Below are 18,475 nucleotides of genomic sequence, written 5' to 3' on the forward strand. Positions count from 1 at the left end.
CCAATTATAGGGGATATATCGTTGTTTTTTATATTTTAATTATATATCGAGTTCAATATTCATTCTAGTAATTTGCAATTGAAAAACTTACAAGAGAACCGTCGGAACTATTTTTTGCTGATTTTAATGCGCTTTGAATATATTGCAGATTGTAGAGCATAAAAATTGATTTGACATTTTTGAAAAATGCGAATCATCGTTATAAAAAATTTAAAATATCATAAAACTTTTACATAAAACATTTTTCATATAAAAATTTTCACAGTTTTAAAGGTATTTGCTAAAAATAAAATTTTTTTTTATTTTCGAAGAGATTTTTTCATCCCTAAACCTTAAACAGGTAAACAGATAAAAAAATATACATCTAATATTTTTTGACGCTCTACGACAAAATCAAAGCTTATCAAAATCGATAAGAGAGTTTCGATAGTTCCTTTGTTAATAAATTTATAACTAGTCTCATTTAAAACTATATATTATTGGTTGGTTTGACATATTATTATAAAATGACATTAAATATTAATTTGTGATTTGATATCCATTAATTTGTTCGTATTTGGCTTGTTGTTTAACATATCATTACATTGTTTTTATTAGAAATTTAGTAAAATTTAATCAAACTATTTAATATTCTATTGTAATAGATAATAATAAATCAGAAAAATCATTTGAAATATTACGTACTTTCTATCATGAGTTTGAGAATAAATTTTCAAAGTAAATTCTTTCCGTATAAAAATCAACATAAACAGAATTATGCTGCAAATTAAAAAAAATTAAATATTAAAAAATTACAATATTTCAACAAAGTATGCATATTTAACAAATATATTTTAAAATTTGAAATTTTTAAATTAAAAGTACAGTATACAAAATAAAGCATTTTCTTAAATTTGAGCTATTGTAAAATATATCTGAAACTCAGTATAATTGGAGAACAATTATTAACGTTTCTTCATCGAATTATGTTGATTAAGTTTAGACGCGTTCGTCGAACTTTAGCTTTTAACGCAAGCTAGCGAGTGACATGATGCAAATATCAGGAAACATTGTGTGCAATTTGGTTCCAACTGAGACGTGTCGAGCCAATGTTAAGCTATGCGGAGGATAATCAAAATGACGTTTGCGTGAGTCATCTTGTAATACGATGTTTCCTAAGAGACTGCGAATTTCCCGGTGTTCGATTCCAAGTGAAGACGCGCAGGTACGATCGTATACGCCGAGAGGTTTGAATTTATGAACGAATTATTTTTGCATCCCGCGCGAAGTAAGTCGCTTCGTCATCGATAGTTTGTGTTACGTGAATTTCTCTGTTTTCGTGAAATGGAAATGTCTCGACTATAATATATATCTTTATTTCTAACATTCCACTAAAAATATAGTAGAAAATAATCAAATTATAAAAAACTAAACTTATAATATTATAAATTAAGTGTTTTATTTATTATTAGTAGTTTCAATTTCGTTATAAAAATGTGAATATATTGTAAAAATAATGAATATTCCAGACAAATAGTGAGAGAGAGATTTATTAGTCTCTCACTTGAGAAACTAATAAAAAGAGGATAATAAGTAAGAAAATAGGAAAAATTCAATTTTGTAAAAAAGATAAATTTACACAATTACGAATTAATGAAAAATTATTGTATAAATACTCACTGTAGAGATTGCTAAGAAAAAAAATAACAACTAATAAACATAGTAAAAACACAGGAATTTTTTTTATGGGACCTTCGGAAAATAACATGAAAGCTCGATAGAGATTAATCCGGAAACCATAATGCGTAAGTCGCAACATCAAAGCAATTGTGTAAAGTTTGTCTGTGTAGTTAGAAAATTCAACTTGCGTACTTAGTTTCGTCGCGAGTTCCTGCGCGAAAGCGTTTTAAGAAGATCCTTTATAACAAGTTCCGACATGCGAACTTTCTCGCAGAAGTCAAACACCAGAGGACTTCTAGACGCATCCTGTGAGCTCAGTTCAAGATAAATATTAAATGCTTCAAAAGCACGTATTTCGGTAATAAATAGCCGAGTCTGCAGCTACTGTACAGAGCGAGAAAGAGAGAAGGAGAGAGAGTTAGACGCAATACGGCTGTAGCTTTTGTTAATGGAGCAAACGCGAATACCGTGCATCGGCGAATGTGAATTCGTCAATTACTTAAGGTTCGCAGCACGATTCTCCCTCTAACAGTTACTCACATCAGTCTGTTTCGTATCATGTTAACCGGCGAATTGTTTGAGACAAGTTTACACAGGCTGCTCCGGAACCACATACAGACAAAATTTTAATGGTAAATTTTTCAAGACAAATATTAACTTCAAATAAAACAAAACGTGCATACGCACAGGACTAGAACAATAGAATTCCTGCACTATTTAAACATCGTTTAAGCGAACGTTTGATTATTCGAATAGCACCATCAAAGAAACGAAAATAAACATTTCACGTGTTTCAGTATAAACAAGCACGTTTAGTTACATACACGAGGCACTCTTAATTTCAGTAGTCTGAATTCTACTACAAACGCGAGAAAATGTAAATGATGTAAATTTACATTAATAAAGCGTAAATAAATTTCTATATAGTTATTTTAAAGCATTATGCGATGCTTTAGAAATAAGTTTTATATAACACAAAGTATAGAAAAAAATTGCACTAAAATAGTTAAAAAAGTATATTAATTAGCAACGTAAAAGAATATTGAGAAGATAAAATAGCTGCTAAAGAAAACCTTTAATTTACGGTCATAAATTTTATCTTTTTGCGCTTGTAGAATATTATATAACCTTTTATTCCTGATCGGTTATTCGAGCATTATAATCTCGGATTAAGTTGAATACGGTAAGTTGAATATAATAAGTGTTTTACAGTAGCAAATTTTATACGCTCTGTATAACGTAAGTTGAACTAGATGGCGGTATTGTTAATTCTACACGATTCAACGATAAATGTAATTGCACAAAAGAGCAATCGAGAAATATCAGAAATACGAAAATATACTCACCGTTTAAAACGTGTACGTGAACTGTGGCGGGTTGGTCCGGCATGGTGGTAAGCTGGCAGGTGTAATTTCCGCTATCCATAGGTCCGACCTTAGCTATACTGAGAGTCGAATTGGCCCCCTCTTCCATCAGGTCCGTTTTCACGCTACAACAAACATATAAGAAAAAAGAATGTTGAAATTTCAATGCCAAAGTTTTCACCGACGAGAATTTCTCATGCTCTGTGTTTCGTATCGCGTCGTAAAATACGTAACTTAAAGTAATATAAATATATATATGTCAATTTCTTTCTCTCTCTCTCTCTCTCTCTCTCTCTCTCTCTCTCTCTCTCTCTCTCTCTCTCTGTCGCGCAGCATTGTGTTATTAGAATCTGCATATTCGAGATTCTTATAATTCACAAATTCTTATTGGCGATAATTACAGAAAATATTTATCGCGAAAAATAGTCAACCATGCTGTTTTGTTTCTTACTATAAAAAAAAAAAAAAATTTACTAAAATATTTAAAAATTTAACCGAATGCAAATCTAAAGATAATTTTGTCAGACGCGGAAATAAAGTCGCGGAATCACTCGCCGCAATGCGAAAGAAGAGAGCATCTCCCGAGGCTAATGAGAACTCTTCAATTTTGCCAGTTCTACTGCACTTGCACCTTGCTTCTTTGTCCTAACTAATCGCCGATTCTCCATCACTACTCGAGTCATTTTTCTTTTCTTTCCGGCTCTCTTTTTTCCATCTACGCTCTCTCGCCGGCACACCTGCTCGTCATTTGCACGCTTTTATGCAGATCTTCTTACACGGGAGAAGGTTAATTGCAAATCGAGCCAAAATTATCGATTTTGCGAACATTTTTGTACTCTTTATTGCAAACAATAGACCAAATAATAAGTTGCGTCAAATAAATATTTGTGCCCCGCAAACTACCTTGATAACGCACTTCATATTAATTGACGGTTCATTTTTTTACTAAGTTGAATTGCACAGTATCGCACAAACAATTCGCGAATTCGCTGTTACGAATGCGATGGATACGTAGTAACGTATTGACGTATTGCTCGTAAATGCTTAAGAAAAGTTGCAGAATGCACAATTTTACTGCTCGCAGTGGGAGCAAAAAGTGAAATATGAAATAATTTGCAAATGCACTACATCTATCGCAAATATACTTTGCTGTCAACGTAATTTTACCGAGCATCATTCCCACACGTATCTCTTATTCATTTATCGATGCCGCGAAACGGCACACACACACACACACACACACGTGCGCGTACATCATCCGTACGTTAGATCTGCGTAAATCATTGGATATAGGAGTTTCCGTAATGAGGCCTGTCGTTTTCGAGAAATCGCATTTCAAACTGGAAAAGGAGGGGAGTCAGGGTAAAGAACGCAATGAGACAATGACTTCGTTAAAGTGCGCTAATTGCAGGCAGAAATATACCCCTCCCCCCATCTCCCCCCCCCGGGTTACTCGAGGGAGAAAAGTTTCTGCGTGTAACTGCATGCTGCGGAGAGACGTCTTGTGGAAAATTGCTCTCGTACTTGACGTTCCTATTTTTGTGAGAAACCAGCGGAAAAAGGTGCTCTGTTCGAGCGAGCATTTTGCACGAGTACGCGAAATGCGAGCGGCGATTCAGAGCGTTCCGGCAGAGCGGAAAATATTGAGAAATAACGACACGGTTAATAGTTTTTAACGTGATGTTTTTTTTATATTTCCTCCAAATATCAAAGCTGGATGTAATCGTAATGAGGTATTCGGTTACAGAAAAAATATTGGACGAGGGGAGACAAGGTTATAGGGGAAAAAAAAAACGATTATAAAAGTTATAACAATTTTGCTGACAATTCCACCGGGCTCGGCGATCACGGGTTGGACGTTGCGCGTCCTACATGACTTCCAGTTCACGCTTTTAAAGGCTACTTGACAGCCGGAGCGGCAAACGTTTGCCCGGTAAATATTTTACAGCGGAAATTTTTAGCATTTCCTTTTTGCGTCCTGTACGCGACAGACGTGACCGCACGGAACAAAAGCGCGCGCTTTTATGGCAATACCGTCCCGGACGTATTGTCGTCGCGCCGTGTATCCTACGGGGAATAATACGGGAGTTTCCTCCAAGTGTTATTTGATAACGAAAATTCGTCTCCCCTTTATGTTTTGTTCTAACCGGCTGATAAAGGTTTCCGAATCGTTTCGAATCCAGCGTGGCTTTTCTTGTCGCGAGACCGATGGATATCGGTCGCGACAGCTTTTGAGAGTTTGTGGAGAATGTTAGCTGAGGAGACACGGAATAAAAGAAAGGGCGGGAGAGAAATAAAAGCCACGACAAAGAATCATTTAAACCGGCAATCTTATCAAATGGGTCCAATTAAGGATTCGATTCATGCTGCTGCAATTGCTTTATTTAATTGAAATGCGACTGTCGAGGATTTTCCTCAGCAAAGCATCTCTCTCTCTCTCTCTCTCTCTCTCTCTCTCTCTCTCTTTCATTGTAGCTTTCCCACCGTGACCTCACGTGTCGCAATTGTTGTTCAATAGCCGTCGTTCCTTCTACGGTGGTCCTACGGTGGTTAACATAAAATCCCACAGAGAGACAAAGCTTTTGCCCTTTTACAGCCGCTCTCCCGAGCTTCGTTATCCTTCGCGAAGGTACCGTCCTTATTTATGCCAGGTTGCGTGTCGCTGAAAGTGGAAACTTGACCGAGAAAGGTTTTGAATCGCGCCGAGCAAGCGGGGGACTTTAATCGAAAAAGTTCCTCCGTCGCAATTTGTCGCTTTCGTTAGCACCGGCTGAACACCGGCAGGCGATCGCTCGTTTATCCGCGACATCGAGCGTCCGCCGCCTAGGAGATTTGTGCGAGAGGACTTTCTTACAATTAATTCGATGCGCGAAATGAAAATGGAAAGTAGTTACCGGGAATCTCGGGGATCAGCTTAAAGAATTGCATGGTCGAATGTAAAGTTAAACGTGGATATTTATGTTATTTAAGCAGCTCCAAGTCTGCGCTTAAATGTTGCGCCTTTATCACGATTACTGTACCGTACGTAATTTTTGTGTTAATTCCATGCAGTGGCGATTTAAGAAGGTTCAGCGCAGTCCGCCGTTACTAATTATTGTGCTTGTGAGTAGAAGTTAAGCCACGTACCAGCTTAAATTTTAATGGGATTAATGCGATGCCAATGAAAATTCCTCCGTGTATACGACCTACTAATTATTTACTCGTATAATTTTAATGCAAATGAAAATTGGCCAAGTTGCGGAATGCAATAATTACGGAACAATAATTAAGGGATTGCGTCTCTCGTGTATTAAATTAAATATTATTTCTACGTCATAGAGAAATACCTATGTATTTTATAATCGTTTTAAATTTACGTTTTGTTTCTTCCTTCGTCGGCGGGTTTAATAAGCTAGCGTGAAATCCGAGTTTTTTTCGCGCAAATATTCTCTCGAGCATTATGTTACGTTTTTTCCTCGCTCGGAAATTGACAATACATAAACGCCGTGTAACGCAGCCGGCAAAACGATGATTAATCGCGCGAAACATTACTTTGATCGATGAATTGACACGGTTGTTAACCCCATATATAGCGATTAGCTATTTCTTTATCCGCGACTCAATCAGCCGAAACGCATTGGTACTGTATAATACTGGCAATTTATCATTCAACACGATGTCGACACGGCGGATGCTCTTTTTGCCGATGCGGCATGGGACGTATTTGTTTGGTAAAATGAGTTCAATAATCAATCTGTTAGTGAATCTCTCGTATGTGGCAACAGTAGGAAACTGTGCAATATAAAAATTACATGTTTATCGAATATTAATTATATTTTCTTTTACATTTTTGTGGGTATTAAATTCTAATTGCACAAAACTGTGTAATATTGTAATAATACAAAGAAGAGTATGAAACTTGAAAAAATAAAATAAAATTTGTTAAAACTCATAAATTACAATTTTGACATATAAAATAAATATTAAAAACAATAATAGAAAAAAAAGTTGTAACCGTCAAAGTTAATAACAACGTAAATTTTGTTCACATAAAGTCGTTTTAATTAAAAAATCGTGAATACAATCATTTGCATGGTAACTAAAACAAATGATTTCGGTTTCATTTAGAACTATCTCAAAAACATTTTCTTCTTTGTAATACTACGCTCAAAACGCTCGTTTATACTGAAATAATTGGTATTTACGATTTTTAATTAGAGTCAACTTTATATATTCACGCAGCACTAACTGGTATTCGATACACTAACTTTATATACCTATAGCCCTTTTACCGTTTGAAAATATAAAACTTTCATAAGATAAAACTCTTTTCATTATAATTACACCGAGAGAAAACAAAATAGCTCTACATAATTTAACAACTCTGCAATTTAACCTCTGCAGTTTTCACCTACGACTAATTTTACAAAGTATAATAATAAAAATCAAGTAGTATTAAATACTAAAAAAATGCCACCGCAACAGTTCATATGTACTATTAATTGATGAAATAACTGACTCAGTTGCATTACTCAATTGCAATTACATAGACTTCATACGAATAAGATGTGACAGTTACATTTTTGTAGTTTAGATAATTATTGTTTTTAATTAAAGTATAATGCCCTTATTTTTTGTTGAGACAATTTTTCCTAGGTATATAATATTGATTAAGTAAAACTTCAAGATTTACACTGCAAAAGTAAGAAAATAAAAATAAAGGTAATTTGCTTGCAACCACTTTGTTGTAAGTTTTTATGCTCTATTACTATTATAATTTCAGTTTTTACGTTAAATAAACTTGTTAAGATTGTGAGTAGCGCAGCGATATATCTACATAAAAAGTTTACTCTGTCTGGGAGTATAAAAGGTTTAGTGGTTATTTCGTAATACGTAATATAGAATGATAATAAATAATGAAATGCTTAGCTCTTGTATTCTTTGCTTGATTTGTTTTATTCGTGATTAGTTGTATATCTTATTGCTTTTAATATATGGCAACAAAGTGCAAAAGTTACTAACAGTTACTAAAAGTTTCTTCTTCAATATAAAAAAATTAATGTGTTATAAAACAGTTTTTTTAGTAACAGACGGTATAAAGCTTTTATTGGTTCATTTCATTTTTATCTTAAAGATAATAAATAAAACTTGATAAATTAAATTTTTGACAAAAAGTTTTTCTGTTCATATATGACCGGAATAATAATAAGAATAGTGCAGCAGTCGTGGTAGAGTATTCTAAATGCTAAGAATAAATATGAAAGATATCGTGACTTCGAATCTTAGTCGTCTAAATTTTCCTATCGCCTTGTTACTGTTGTTTTTTTCACATTTGTTTTTTCTGTAGTTATATCCAATGAATAGTTATTATATTTTTTTAGTTCATATAATTCATTTATTGTTCTCATTATCATTTTATAATACATAGCTGAGAAATTATTTATTCTTAAATTTATAGTTGTTGATGTAATTTTTTAAAAATAGTAATTTAATTTAAATTTAATTAAAAAACTAGGATATAATACAAGTTTTTAGGATATATCTTAAGCATAAGTGACAAAGCGTGTTTTTTCTTTACATAAGAATAAAGACTAAAAAATAATAATAAAGCTATTTACTTAAAGAAAACCATCAAGGATTAGTTTTCCAATAAGAAGTCAAAAAGTTTTCACGATTTAAAAAATAACGTTTTAGAAATTCAAGTAACTTTTTATGTAGTCCTTTCTTTATCTCTGATACAATTAGATATGTGTCAAAATTTGAATACATTATAAGAATCTTAACATCACGGCAAGCGTTTTTCTACTGTCTATCGTTTCTTCTTTTAAACTCGTTCCGCGTGTAAAAAAAAAAGAGTCGCCCCTTCATGCACTACCGCGCATTGAAATACAAAATGAAAGCGCGACGAAATGAGACAGCTAATATGTTTCGGCAAGCAATATGTCCTTTATCACGATTGGGCCAGGTTAAACCTACATTGCGAATAAATTAAGATAGATCGTAAACATAACGTTGATTCGACGGCGCGGAAAATTCGATTTAACGCCGGTCAACTACGGCCACGCTTTGTGCATTACTATCGTCGTAACCCGAGGTTTAATTACGACCCCGAAAATTTAATGTAATTTGACACTGCGTAAAACGTTATTTTCCACCGTGCAGTTCCCCTTCCATTCGATGATCGTTACGCCGTCAAGGGTCCTACTCTAATTTAATGAATTAAATGCGATGTTAAGCGCTATAAATTCATTGTCACGTTACCTTCAGCCCGGATACCGCTTCGCAAATAATTTGATTAACGATTAATTCGGATCGCTGTTATATCGCCACTTTATCAATGTTCAAAAATGTATGCATACATATATCTCATTTTTAAGAAGAACCGAGTTAAATTTTCCACGCTTTATATCCATGAAATGTTCATTATTAATTTAGGAAATTATATTGCATCCACGTGTAGATTTTAATACTTTGAAAATACATGTAAGATTAAGAAAGAGATAATTTTGTTATACATTTCCAAGAGAAGATAATCTAGCTTTCAGTGTCAAAGATAAGAAATGAACTCATATGCTTGAGAGAAATTTCAAATTTCATTTCCCTTTTTCTGTCTCAAATGAAAATTTCTTCCATCTACAACGTTGATCATAGGTGTCGGCAATATTTGAAAGTACGAGACAATCAACGACGTATTGTTAAATTGTAAGGAAAGAGGAAATCGGATAGACGTCGAGTGATTAATTAAATAAAAGGTTAAATTAAGCGAGATAGTAATAATTCTTGCTCGCCCGCCACTACAGACGCTGCTGCATTGGGAAAACGAGTGCTATGGCACTGCATTAGTTCTATGTGGAACGTGTTTACGGTTTGTGGTTCATGGAAAGTCTCATATGAAAGCCAACGGGAGAGAAAGCGGAGGGAAAATAACATTTGTACACAATCGGCTGGGGTGCACTCGAACTCAGTTCGTACGGCAAATATAAAAAAGAAAAATATTGAAATATTTAAAAAAATATTGTGATAGCGAGAAGATTCAAAGATAAGAGACTAATCCAGAAGATTTTATTATAGTGCACTGAAAAAATTCTTCTAATGCATTCTTTTAATTCCCTTTACAGAAAAACAATGAAAGGTGGGCTTTTGGAATTGTGCACATGTATTTATACAGGTTTGAAGAACATGTATATGTTTTATTATGACAAGACTCATATATTTAAAGTTAAAGCGATCAAACAAAATGTGTATGATGAGCGCAAAATTGAGCCAAAACATTTATGCAATTATAATTTAAAGGGTCATATTTCTCAAATTAATTTAAACTGTGTATTATAATGCTGACTCTCAATTACTCATTTATCTCTTTAATTGTTTGTATTTTCGAGAATCCCAAGTTGTTACTATTTGATTATCAAAACAAGTATGTTTGCAAAATAATACTGCTACTAGTAGTACTTCTGATGCTTCTTATTAATCTTAAAATTTTAAAATAAAAAATGACAAAAATGTATATTTAATACAAATTTGACAGCATGAGAATTTCAAAGAGAAGAAAAATAGTGAAAAATTTCAAAATGGTAGCATGTCGAAATTTCACGAAAAAGAACATGTCGAAATTTCACGAAAAATCAACCTTTTGTTAATAACAAAAAATAATCAAAAATTGCAAATATCACATTCATTACAGTTCATGTGATAAGAAAATATTTTATCTACGAATAAAGTGTGTCTAAGGATTGCTTTATTATAACAAAAATTTTAAAGACACTAATTAAACACATCAGTTAAAAAAATTTTTTAATTTTATTTTTATTTTTTGTTCGTATAAGAACATTATTTTCGCTATATCTATAGACATATTCTTAAGACAGCAAACATAAGAAAAGCAAGAAAGAATGGAAATTTGATTTCAAAATTAGAACCATAAGAATACCCCTTTCATCTGACATTAATTACTTTTTGTAGATTTTAGGAAGGAGTTAATTAATATTTTAATGTGTTGTAGACGGCAAAATATTTAGCCGCACATTTGTCGGGCAGATCGCAGAGGGACGCTATTCCGTTCTCGCAATCCACGGGATTCACGACCCCGTGTATGTACAGTCGTCCGTACAGAATTCGTATGTACAGAAGCGCGCAACGCAAACTAATTTCATTTACTGTCCCGCCATGTCTCAGCGGCACCTAACTTTACTGTCAGGCTGGGCCCACGGAAGCGTCGGTCTCGACCAAGAACTGGTCCCCCGAACACCGGAACCTTTCCCGTCGACACATCCTAACTCTCGCGGCTGCTGTCGTCAACCACCACGTTCGTATGAGCACTCCACCGGTACGGTATTTTCGGGTCCTTCGGGGATGTTCTTGCATCCTGGCCCGGGGAAATCGCGGGTAAAAAGGCATACGGAAGCGATGGCATTCCGCACATCAGCGCTGCCATAGATATACGAGTATAAATTTTCCGAGGGGGGAGAAATTGCATGAAACTTTCATAAAAAGTAAAAATTTTCAGTGTTATCCGAAAAGCATGCAGTTTTATCTACAGTTTACTGTTTCTGGAATATGCATACGTATTTTTTATACGCATATAAAAGAGAAAGGATTTTTATGCTTATATCACCCTTTTACCATCCTTTCAAGTATATGAAATATAAAAAAAATACTGCTTACTAATAAATTTGTTTATTAATAAATCTTGACGTAGCTCGTACTATTTTATTGTCCATCATAAAATAAAAGTTTCTTATAAAAGGGAACGCTGAAATTCGACTGTTTTTAGTGGCAGTAAAATAAAGTAGTTATCAAAGGGGTGTAAGTGTATTGCTACAAATTCACATCTCTCCTGAACGTCAGATTTTCATTTTGTTTCGTTTTCTGAGATTGTGCAGCTATGAGCATATATTCAACATGATAAATTACATCATTTATCATACTTAACAAAGTCAGGCTGGACGAGACAAGAAAAACGCGAATATGCGACAACGTATAAATGGGATAAAATTTCGCGAGTGTTTTTTTCGATTTTCGGTGAAATTTTTGGACTCGTCCCGAAGAGGAAGCGCATGAAATAACCGAATGCGTCACATAATAAAAATGTTTTATATCCCATATCTCATATTTCATTAAACGACGCGGACGGACTATGTATTAACGAAGCTTAATACGACAGCGTACCGCTTCTGCCTTTTTTCTTATTTCCGCCTGAGTTTTATTCAGCGCGACAGTTGAACGAGCAGGCGAATCTCATCGCCATTATACGGATCGCGAATAATGAATTCTTATGCCCCAGAATCGGTTCTTTGAAATTCCACTGTTCCAGCCAAGTTGCAGGAATCTATAATATATAATCCGAGAGAGAGAGAAAGAGAGAGAGAGAGAGAGAGAGAGAGAGAGAGAGAGAAAGAGAGGGGGGGGAAGCAAAAAAAGAGTAAGCTGTATTTTTTAAAGCTCCCTTCGTAAAACGTACCGGCGAGACATACAAAGAGCGAGAATTATGTACATACATGCGCGATCTAGATTTGACTTTTCCCGGTCGTTTCTATCTGAGAAGTTGATACAGAGTCTTTCAACCGCGCGTAAATGCCCGTCAAACAAGGAAAAGTTTCGTGAATTAATTACACTTTGCTCGCATAACCGCGTCAAGTTTGTCTGACATTTAGATTATGCATTTCTCATATTTGCCAAGAAGCATTTCAAGCGGGAATGACTTTACGTAAGCAAATTTCGAATAATAGACCCATTAAGCTTAAAGACCTCTTTGCATCCGTGCAATTTCCGGCGCAGCCATATGTTAACATTATCATATGTATTATTATTACAATTCCAATTTAAAATTACGTATCCATGCTCGCTTTAGATGTTTAGTATTATAAGATAAAATGTATCAAAACACTACTTTGATATATATATGTATTATAACGAACAACAGCTCTTTTGCAACAAATGAAAGCCGGATGAAGAACGATAACAGCTTAAAATATATATAAAAGCTAAAAAAGGCAGATTAAGCGAGAACTTGCTTTCATTTCTCTTGGCTGGATATTAAGCGGCGAGAAAAGATTGCGATGGTTTCGGATTACCTGATACCGCCTCTCGTCGTATCGTAGTTCAAGACCCTATTGCCATGGAGCCATTGGACGACGCTGTATTGCACCTGCATCGCTATATGACGCACGATGCACAATAGCTCGATGGTGCTATCAGCTTCGTAATACTTGTCCCGCAGTGGTTCACCCAGGGCGTCCACTATTTGGACGGACGGCGCTGAAAAAGTTCGAAAGGTAAGATTTATCGGCAGATTTTTATTCCCGGATCGGCAATATCGCGTCAAAGAGTCGAGAGGGTAATTCTCATTTCATATCTTTCACCCCATCCGAGAAAACGAAACTAATACTCTCCGAGTGCATTGATATCTTTTCGCGCGGCAAACATTTTGAAGTCGTAATTTTCGATCAATGGGGAAAGAATCGGACGTGTCGCAGTCAATTCGGAGCTTTCCAAGTGCACCGTCGATTTAAAGTTTCTATCCTCTTACGAGAAGTTTTGGACCAATTTTTTGTCATACTAGAATAAAGATACTTAACTACGTTTGATTTGAATACCAAAGTATTGTAGTTCACGCGAAAGTTTTGTACATGATATATTACATACGCAGTACATATCGTTACGTTTTCGTTGGAAAGTTATCTTCCATTTGAAATGTCATATTTCAACTCCATTAGTGTCTGATATCTGATTGTTTCTTTTTCTCTCATCGATTTCTATCATATTCTCTCTACAGAATCTCTTATTTCATTTAATTTAAACTGTCACAAAATTTATTCTATTATTGCGTATTTTTGCAAATTTTCTGCAGACTTCACAGTCTGTTATTTCACATCGAAAAATTAACCGATAAGTAAAGACAATTAACTAAATATTAAAATTAGATAAATTATTTTTATAAATACAGTAAAATATTTTTATTCATCGCGGCACATTTTTGGTAGACGTCATTGGGATTAAAGATTAACAGGAATAAACTAAAATACTTAATATAAAAAAATGTTATAAACAGGATTGTGGGTCCCCATTATATCCCCATTACAAACTTCTATCTCTTTCTTACGTTTCTATATTCTGTTCATAACGGTTTTTTAATTTATATGTTACAACTTACATCTGTTACATGGTAAAAAAGTAATTATTTTTATGTTAAAATAGGTTCTTATTAAAATTTTGAAATTATAACATACTTGAGTGTTAATTTAGTGTCATAATGTTGAATACTTCGCGTCGTGTTAAATTGATTAAACATTTCTCAGTAAAAAAATACATGCAATTGTGGATTAATAACATAAAAATAATAAAACGTAAATTCTGAGATAAATAAATAAAATATACACGTTAACATATTAATACACATGTTAATTTTATTGAACAAAATGTGTTCTTATCTGTTTTCAAATTATGTCAAAATATTATTTTTGTATTAATTTTTACACAATATTTATATTATTTATCTTGCAGTTTTTGTTAACACAAACATTTTATACATGCTATATGTAAAATTTAACCTTTAAATTCTCAGGCTGTGTATTTTTAACCCCAGCATCTTCTGATTATTACTGCAAATGGTAATCGATGCAATTCTATCTTACGGTGATCACTTGGGAGATCCTTACTCTAACACAATCAGCATTATTTGTCGAGTTCGTCGGGCTCATCGTGGCAATTTGCGCGTCATGAAATTCGGCCGTACACACAAGCGTGATATTGGATTACATCGAATTCGGCTACAAATATTTAACTTTATGGCCCAATAAATATCTCTCATATTGACGTCATTGGGTTGTCCGCACGATCAAGTCCAAACGCGATCGAGCAAACCGATTCATTCGCGTATCTCCGTCGGCCGTCTTCCGTTTAGCTGGACCATTTCCAGCCATTGGTACTGGTGCCTCTATACGTACTACGTACCGTGGCCACACTGGAAAGCTAAGCAACGTGCGGCTATCGAAAGAAATCACGAAAAAGGGAAACGTTTTGGAGATAGATCAGAATGTTCTCTCTCGCCGACCTGGTACTCGACCTCATGAATACCGCGCGAAATGTAATCTCTCTCTCTCTCTCTCTCTCTCTCTCTTTCTCTCCCGTATCTCTTCCGCTTAGCTCTCTTCTCTTTCGCCCTCTACTCTTTTCTTTTTCTTTTTTTGCGTTTCCCCATTCTGAGGTATGCAGCATTTTATTTTGCAACGCGATACAAAATTTTCCCCATTCCACTGCTGTATCTAAAAATATGTTTTTCGCTTATCCTCCTTTCCTTTCTTCCTTATCCAATAATTTCACATTAACGCTTGCAAATTTTGAGGTTTTTACCGGTGTTTCCATAGTTAATGCAGATAATAGAACTCCAAGCAGATACCAGAAAAGCAATTTTTTAATATTTTATATACGTGAATACTTATCTATATGCAACACTGCACGAGATGAACGTTTAAATGCAATTAGAGTAATATCAATTGATAGGCAAATAAAGCGGTTTTTAATGGGACTAAAATTTTCGTTCGCGCTTTATTTTCACTGTGAATTGCGTGAGACATAGAACTTCAACGAAGAACAAAGAACTTGAAACTTTCTCACTGTACATACATTTGAATTTAAGACACATTCGTTCTACTCTTGAATGCTTCAAGAGTCGAAAAGCAGATTAGAGAATGCATTGCATCCGTGAAGCTTCGTACATCCTTTTGTTAACATCGTAACATCTTTTATTAACATCGTAAAAAGAAAACGCTGCTAAATTACTAGAGAGAGAAGAGAGAGAGAGAGAGAGAGAGAGAGAGAGAGAAACGAAGATAGAGAGATCGACGTATAGACAGACGGGCGGTACGAGGTAGAAAGGTCGAGGAAATAGTGCTGCATACCAAAATCTGGGCTACTTTATCTTGCGGAATCTCAGTATCCTCACGGATTAAGTGTTGATCCCATCCCTTACGTTCGCCCGTTCTAACACAGCGACGATCCTAACGTTCCTCAAATATGATCCAGATAATGTCGCGAGATTATTCGTTTTTTACATTCTTCTTTAAGTGGCGTCTCGTAAATACACGGTACTGATTTATTTCGGATACAAACTCATTCTCACGTCAATTTATATACTAGCAGTGTACAATATAAAGAGTTCATTTTTTTAACATGCGTTTTTTTTTAAACATTATCAGTGATTAAATTGGCAGAATAAGAAGGTCTAGACAAGTAATATTTTTTGCAATATAAAATTATTTACAGAATTTATTTATTGAATTTGATGTTCAATTTAATATTGTGACATTATTATTTTAGTTCAACTTAGAACTGTGTTTCAAAACCGATAAATTGATTAAGCATGTATTTGACTTGAAAATGTGTATAGAATCACAAGAAGTAATTAAGGCTCATCTTTAATTAATTGTATGTTCACATATCGGTTAATGTTCTCTTATTATTAATTCCTTTTTCATTTTTTGATATTTAATATATTCTATTAATAAACACACTCTCTCATGTTTAATTAATTATGAATAATTTATGATCGATTAATATTAATTCTAAATAATTATAAGCTTATGTAATAAATAATTACAAATTTATATTCAAAACCTCAAATGCTTACGCTACTCGTATATATCTATTTGCGGAAATTCATTCGTTTAAAAAAATAGCATTGATAATCGATTGTATGGCACGACAATAGCGAGGGAGGGCGCATTCATATCTCCTGCGTTAATTATCGTATCGCGCAGATCCATCGATAAAACGCGATTGCAAGATTCGTACAATGGACAATTGTGTTTACCGTAATTTGACTTTCAAAGTTGAACAGATACAGAAAGAGAATGGGTTGCGCTGGGGCCAATTAGAATGCACGGATATATATCGTTCTTTCGAACGGCATTTGACATTTCGGACCGTGTTACAAACGACCTTGTGAAAGCTCGCGCACAAAGGTATCGATAGTGTGAAACGATTAAACCTTAATTGTACGAATATCGAGTGATATCTCGGTAACAGGAAGCAAAATAAATGACTAACATCTTCCGACCCGATAGAAAGACAGAGAGAGAGAGAGAGAGAGAGAGACGGAAGAATAAAATAATAATAATTCGCATATACTTTGTAAATTTTCCAAGGCGATCGACAAATATCGCACATATCCCAGCAATTATTTTGACAAATTATAAAAATAGAGAAATGCTACGAGGATAAGTGCGGGGTACTTTAAGTAGATAATCCCTTTGAACTCGCGTTAGGAGATTCCCAGCTATAACATGAAGAAGCTACGCCGTCTTATCCCGTGGAAGCGAAAGCTTACGATATAATCTCACATCGGCAAAGACGCGCGCGAACCGGGAAATAAGTAAAAGAAAAATCCAGCCCTTGCCCTTTTTATCGTAACCCTGCAATTCTATACGTTTTAGTGAAAGCCAAGTCAGTACGATGCCGCCTCTTTACTTTAAATTTGCTGGAATTTTTTTTATCTTACCGCATTGCTGTAGTTTCGAATTTGAGATACATTTTATGTGATTTCGTAAAAGATACTTTAGAATGATCGCACTACTAATTGATTTGATCTACAGATTTGTGCGGGATATTTTTGTGCTATTTTGTGCTTTTTTTAACGATTTTACGACTTTTTTTTAGAAATGTATTCGTTATCTACTTTATTCCGTGACATCGGTCGTTGTGTTTTTACAAAGCGCCCTTTTCTCTATCTTTTAAAAATACTGATTTATCTTTCTCATTTTTATTTCACATTTATTAAAATTTTCCTGCCGTTTACGATTTTTCCGTTGTTCATTCCTCGCTCTAGCTGCCCTTAGCTGTCACTTCACCTTCACAAATTCTCATTTTGCCGAATTGCTCGACACACCTCGATTACCGGACTACAACGAGACGAAGTTCTTCCGAGCCGTCCTTCCGAACCGAACAGACTGTGGATTTTCTCTTTTCTCTTCTATTCCCCCGTCCATCTCAACTACAAGCCACTTCGTTTTCAATTATCCTTTTAAGCGATCTCCACCGCAAGAACACTGCAGACGGAGGCAATTTGTCCGATCGCTAACGGAATTGCGGAATTTGAGTTTCTCTTCTTTTCGTCTACTCTTTCTGTCGTTAGAATATTGAATCGTAGATAAATATTACTGGAGATATATCGTCTGTCTTTCTTTATTCGCTTACTAATTAAAATGAGTGCAAATACAGAGTTAAAAAAAGATACAATATATAAAAAAAAATTTTTTTAAAAGTTATTTTCTACTAAAGTTCGAATGAATATTAGATTTATTAATGGTCGTTTCATAAATGCAGGCCTTTAATTTGAAAATGTTTCTTTTAGCGTGTATATGACAATTTAGAATCAATGGCAGGATTTGAAATTTTGACACAATGTTGCATTCGAAAACGGGAGTGTTCTTATGGGGTTTGATTTTGGATATACCAGGTGTTTAAAAAATGATGGC

At 34.5% G+C, this 18,475-nt stretch overlaps 1 protein-coding gene across 5 annotated transcripts in view; it reads right to left on the reverse strand.

The window, feature by feature from the left end:
* LOC105837833 (zwei Ig domain protein zig-8) overlaps positions 1-18,475 on the reverse strand; it is a 159,615-nt gene that overhangs the window by 13,561 nt on the left and 127,579 nt on the right. For all 5 annotated transcript variants that reach the window (XM_028194019.2, XM_036292627.1, XM_028194018.2 and 2 more), the window contains 2 exons: positions 13,076-13,259; positions 3,006-3,148 (listed from right to left, as the gene is read on the reverse strand). In XM_028194019.2, the coding sequence (XP_028049820.1) occupies positions 3,006-3,148; positions 13,076-13,259 (327 nt within the window). The remainder of the gene's footprint in view (positions 1-3,005; positions 3,149-13,075; positions 13,260-18,475) is intronic.

The sequence above is a fragment of the Monomorium pharaonis genome, chromosome 10 (genome assembly GCF_013373865.1).
Source record: "Monomorium pharaonis isolate MP-MQ-018 chromosome 10, ASM1337386v2, whole genome shotgun sequence".
In the NCBI taxonomy this organism is placed as follows: Eukaryota; Metazoa; Arthropoda; class Insecta; order Hymenoptera; family Formicidae; genus Monomorium; species Monomorium pharaonis.